This window comes from Bos grunniens, chromosome X, assembly GCF_055505025.1.
Source record: "Bos grunniens cultivar Pamir isolate PY7600 chromosome X, Bosgru_T2T1.0, whole genome shotgun sequence".
In the NCBI taxonomy this organism is placed as follows: Eukaryota; Metazoa; Chordata; class Mammalia; order Artiodactyla; family Bovidae; genus Bos; species Bos grunniens.
The window spans coordinates 64,790,763-64,796,762 of record NC_141194.1 but is presented as its reverse complement, the minus strand read 5'-3'; the positions used below and the strand labels follow the sequence as shown (position 1 = coordinate 64,796,762).

Below are 6,000 nucleotides of genomic sequence, written 5' to 3'. Positions count from 1 at the left end.
ATGCTAGCAAGTTAATGCTCAAAATTCTTCAAGCTAGGCTTCAACAGTACATGAACCATGAATTTCCAGATGTTCAAGCTGGATTTAGAAAAGTCAGAGGAACCAGAGATCAAATTCCCAACATCCATTGGATCATAGAAACAGCCAGAGAATTTCAGAAAAACATCTGCTTCACTGATTATGCTAAAGCCTTTGACTGTGTGGATCACAACAAACTGGAAAATTCTTTAAGAGATGGTAATACTAAGACCACATTACTTGTCTCCTCAGAAACTTGTATGCAGGTGAAGAAGCAACAGTTAGAACCGGACATGGAACAATGGACTGGTTCAAAATTGGGAAAGGAGTATGTCAAGGCTGTATATTGTCACCCTGCTTATTTAACTTATATGCACAGTACATGTTACATGTACAGTAGATATTCCAGATGTTTAAGGTGGATTTAGAAAAGGCAGAGGAACCTGAGATCAAATTGCCAACATCCGATGGATCATTGAAAAAGCAAGACAGTTCCAGAAAGACATCTATTTTTGCTTTATTGACTACACTAAAGCCTTTGAGTGTGGATCACAACCAACTGTGGAACATCCTTAAAGAGATGGGAATACCAGATCATCTGACCTGCCTCCTAAGAAATCTGTATTCAGGTCAAGAAGCAACAGTTAGAACTGGACATGGAACAGAAGACTTGTTCCAAATCGGAAAAGGAGTACGTCAAGGCTGGATATTGTCACCCTGCTTATTTAACTTATATGCAGAGTACATCATGCAAAATGCTGGGCTGGATGAAGCACAAGCTGGAATCAAAATTGCTGGGAGAAATATCAATAACCTCAGATATGCAGATGACATGACCCTTATGGTAGAAAGCAAAGAACCAAAGAGCCTCTTGATGAAAGTGAAAGAGGCAAGTGAATAAGTTGGCTTAAAACTCAACATTCAAAAAACAAAGATCATGGCATCTGGTCCCATCACTTCATGGTTAATAGATGGGGAAAACATGGAAACAGTGACAGGTTTTATTTTCTTGGGCTCCAAAATCACTGCAGATGGTGACTGCAGCCATGAAATTTAACGATGCTTGCTCCTTGGAAGCAAAGCTATGACCAATCTAGACAGCATATTTAAAAGCAGAGACATTACTTTGCCAACAAAGGTCCGTCTAGTCAAGGCTATGCTTTTCCCAGTAGTCATGTATGGATGTGAGAGTTGGACCATAAAGAAAACTGAGTGGTAAAGAATTGATGCTTTCGAACTGTGGGGCAGGAGAAGACTCTTGAGAGTCCCTTGGACAGCAAGGAGCTCAAACTAATCAATCCTAAAGGAAACAATCCCTGAATATTCTTCATTGGAAGGACTGATGCTGAAGCTGAAGCTACAATACTTTGGCCACCTGATGTGGTAAGCCAACTCATTGGGAAAGACCCTGATGCTGGGAAAGATAGACAGCAGGAGGAAAAGGGTGCGACAGAGGATGAGATAGTTGGATGGCATCACTGGCTAAGTGAACATGAGTTTGAGTAAACTCCAGGGGACGGTGAAGGACAGGGAAGGCTGGGGTGCTGCAGGCCATGGGGTCACAAAGGGTTGGACACGACTTAGTGATTTAACAGCAACAATACACCACATCACTACTTCTTTTCTTTTTAAATTTATTTATTTGGCTGCATGAGGTCTTAATTGCAGCTTGTGGGATCTTATTCCCTGACCAGGGTTTGAAACTGAATCTCCTGCATTGGAAGCACAGAGTCTTAGCCACTGGACCACCAGAGAAGTCTCACTGCTTATTTCTTAAATGAGACTTTTGGCTAGAAAAAGTCTAGCCACCTCTTCGCCGTAAATTTAAATTAGGAGTGAAGGAAAGTTACAGGGCTCAAAATAGCCTGGAGTTAAAACTCCCCTCCAGGTCCTCCCCACCATTCTATGCAAAACAAAGGACTCTCTCACCTGAAGAAAAAAATGGACATTAAGGTTGATTACTCCCAGCTCCTCGCCTGTCCAGCCTCTGGTCAATCTCCAAAATTCCTTGCCCCAGCCGTTTAAGAGATAACTACTCCGAACAACCTTGGAGAACAGGCCCCCTTAAGACAGTAACTTTCCACATATACATGCCCATATATACTTACTCTTTTCCTGGATAAGTGCAGCAGCTGGCTAATCTGACTCCTGCCCCTTCTCTCCTCATTAAAGGTGATTGTTCCTGTAAGAAGTGCCAGTCTCCTTCTTTTTCTGAACCTCGCCTTCTCTAACCCCCTTACCCTACAACGAGGTCTATGCCTCCTGCTGCTGCTGCTAAGTCGCTTCTGTCGTGTCCGACTCTGTGCGACCCCATAGACGGCAGCCCACCAAGCTGCCCCGTCCCTGGGATTCTCCAGGCAAGAACACTGGAGTGGGTTGCCATTTCCTTCTCCAGTGCATGGAAGTGAAAAGTGAAAGTGAAGTCGCTCAGTCGTGTCCAGCTCTTAGCGACCCCATGGACTGCAGCCTACAAGGCTCCTCCGTCCATGGGATTTTCCAGGCAAGAGTACTGGAGTCGGGTGCCATTGCCTTCTCCGCTATACCTCCTAGGGTGTTTGAATTTAAAGCACGCTCAGCGTCGGACATCGCCCAACAGGGAAAGGAGGATATTTGGGGACGCTGTGGAGGAGCTTTCTAGGGGCCATTAAAAAGATTAAGATCCTTTGAGACAGTCTACCCCACTCACAAGGATATCACACCCACACCCACACCCACCCACACCCACACACCCACACACCCACACACACATGAATCTGCCGCAGCATGATTTGGATTGGATTGAAATGCAAAACAAAAAGACGCAATCCAGCCCGCGCCACTGCGCTGGTGACCGCCTCTAACCCACCTCCCCGGCCCGAGCCTGCGTATACGCAGGCGCGCGACCTTCGTGGGCGGGGCTCAGGCGGTGGCGCCAGAGCATGATATAGCGGATTGGCCGCCGGGACGTCGACGGTTGACCCGGCCCCGCCTCCATTCGCCTGGCGCATGTGCAGGGCGGAAACGAGGGAAATTCAATCCCCGGCCGAGAGGAAACTCTCTGAGGCGTCATGGAGGTGTCCCGAGGATTTGCGGAAGCTGGGGCCTTAAGCCCGGAGCAGGCTGCCAGTTACCTGAGGTATGTCTGGGACGATGGGCGGGTCTGGTTCACCGGCCCTGGCCGGGAGTGGGGATGAAGGTCCCTTGGACTCCCCCAGGGGCCCAAAGTGCTGACAAGGGCGCGCGCGAGACGCGCGCCATTGTCCTCCGAAGAGGAAGTGGGAATATCTGCAGATTTCTAAATCCTGGGGAGCCCCCGATGCCGGGTCAAATAACTCTCCCGTATGTACTCGATTGAAGAGCCAGAACTTCAATCGATCCAGGCTTTCTCGGGTCTTCAGCTTTCAAAATTACTATTTTGAAATCCATTTTATTTCAATACATAAAAAGTGGTGATACATTATGGTATTGTTCTTACTAAATTTAAATATTTTACTTTTATAATTTAATGTATCGTTTTCAGTCAGGGTTGAGCACTCACCTTTCTGTTTGGAAATAGTTAAAAAATTTTTTTGAAATGTAACATATTAAAGATATAAAATTCACATTATATGTAGTAAAATATTTTCCCTTTTTATTTTTTCAACGATTTTTGTGCATGTTGTGCGTTAATATACAAACATACACATGAATTTTAACATCCCCCCCCCCACAAAAAAAAGCTTTTCTTGGGTCTTTCCACTCTACCAAGCTCCAGGCCTAGGGGATACAGAGGAGTAAAACACTGGTCCTGCCCCCAAATTGCTTATACTCTAGTGGTGGAAAGAGATAGGTAAACCACAATTGGTATATTGCTTGATAAATGTGTGGGGAATGGCCAACTACAAGGGTCAGTGGGCTGAGGGAAGGGCTCACAGGAGACTTTCGTGTTAAGAAAGGAATGTTCCTTCACCAGATGGCTAAGGATGGGGAAATGAACATTTAAATGTTTTAAAAAATTGTTATAAAATAGAACATAAAATTTAACATCTTAGCCGTTATTTTTTTTTAATTTATTTTTTATTAAAGTATAGTTGATTTACAATATGTTAATTTCTGCTTTACAGGAAAGTGATTGATTTATACATGTTTATTTTTAGGATTTAAAAACTTTTTAATTCAAGTATTGTTGATTTACAACGTCATGTTGATTTACAACATCATGTTACTATAGTTTCAGGTATACTTTTTCATATTTTTTTCCATTATGGTTTATCATAGGATATTTAATATGGTTCCCTGTGCTATATACCTTGTTTATCCATTCTATATATAATAGCTTGCATCTGCTAATTGCAAACTCCAAAACCCATGGTGTAGGAGCACAGAAGGGGTGGGGCTCAGGGCACAGGCAGCCACTGAAGTGGCTTGTTTCCATGGAGAGAGGGGTGCAAGAAGGTTACTTCGAGGCCAGGTAGAGACTGCAAGGTCGATGAAGGACTGTGTGTTCTGGGTGAGTGGCCGTGTGTCACTTTGCTCATCCACTGTGCAGCAGCAGCTGGCAACTTCAGGAGAGCCCCGTCCTCCTTCAGTGTGCCTCAGGCATCCTTTACTGAGAAAGCTTCGCATCATGCTGGCTGTAGAGGAGAGATGCTTAAAGGAGTTCTGTCATAGAGCAGGTATTGAGGGGTAAATTTGGAACTGAGACGCGATAAATGATGACTGACAGAGTTATCTGACCTCTATTTATCTATGACCCACCCTCTCTCCCATGTCACTCACTGTCTGTCACTCTCTCTCTTTGTGACCCACTTGCTTGTCCTCTATGTTCTCTTGCTGTCACCCATCTGTTCTTTCTCTATGTCACCCACTTTCTTCTGCTATTTAATTTCTATTTCATTTCTACTATTTCTTCTGTTTCATTCTACTCCCATTGCTTTTGTCAAGGTCACCAATGACTTTCATATAGCTAAATCTAATGGTCAGTTCATAATCCTCCTCTTCCTTTGCCTACCAGTAGTACTTGACAGAGTAGAGCAGTTCTCCACAAAATGCTAGATCCATTTGGCCACCGGGGCCCCTCAATCTCCTGACTTGAGGTCGCAAAGAGTGTCTGACTCTCTTCGACCTCATGGATTGGGGTCCGCGAGGCTCCTCTGTCCATGGGATTTTCCAGGCAAGAATACTGGAGTGGGTTCCCATTCCCTTCTCCAGGGGATCTTCCCGACCCAGCCACTAGGGAAACTATATATATACACACACACATAATATATAGTGCATGTTTGAAAGTTGCTAAGAGAGTAAATCTTTAAAATTCTTAAAAGTTCTCATCACAAAAAAGTCTATAATTATGTGTGGTGACAGATGGTAACTAGACCTATTGTGGTGATCATTTCACAGTACATATAAATATCAAGTCATTAGGTTGTACACCTGAAACTAATACAATGCCGTTTGTTGATTATATCTCAATAAAAATTAAAAAAAAAAAAAAAAACTATTCTAGAGCCAAAACAAAAAGATTTAAGGTTCAGTGTTTTTGTCAAGAATTCTTCATAGGTAAGGTCATGTACTTCATATTGCAACATATCAGGAAGTATACACTGTCTGATTTTTCTACTTTTAGTAATTTTATGGTTGATCAGTGAGTTCAGGTAGTCATAGGCAGATCACTCCTTTGCAAGGCTTCATTTCCCCCCTTGTGATGAATAAATAATATGTCAGGGATACTTTAGCATCCTATGAATACCCACTTCCCCATCAGCCTTTCATCCATTGATAATCATTACCATCAGTAATATCATTATTATCAATACCTAAATCAGTTATTTCATTAGGTATTACAAGTGGTGGTTTTCTAATTTCACCATTCTTTCTGTATTAATTAGCTGGAATTCTTCTTTCTGTTAATGTTGGAATGCCATTTTTTAAAATTGTACTCCTTTCTTTGGTGATCCTATTCAGGTTCTTGGTTTTAAATTTCATCTTAAAAAAACACTTATTTTTGGGTGCAGTGGGTCTTCATTG

General features: G+C 43.0%; 1 protein-coding gene across 2 annotated transcripts in view; it reads left to right on the top strand.

The window, feature by feature from the left end:
• The first annotated feature begins 2,941 nt into the window (after window positions 1-2,941).
• Window positions 2,942-6,000, top strand: part of ERCC6L (ERCC excision repair 6 like, spindle assembly checkpoint helicase) — a 29,621-nt gene continuing 26,562 nt past the window's right edge. The window contains exon 1 of one of the 2 annotated variants that reach the window (XM_086388901.1): window positions 2,942-3,133. In XM_086388901.1, the coding sequence (XP_086245027.1) occupies window positions 3,066-3,133 (68 nt within the window). In that variant the 5' untranslated portion in view covers window positions 2,942-3,065. The remainder of the gene's footprint in view (window positions 3,134-6,000) is intronic. The other variant, XM_086388902.1, reaches the window with a different exon arrangement.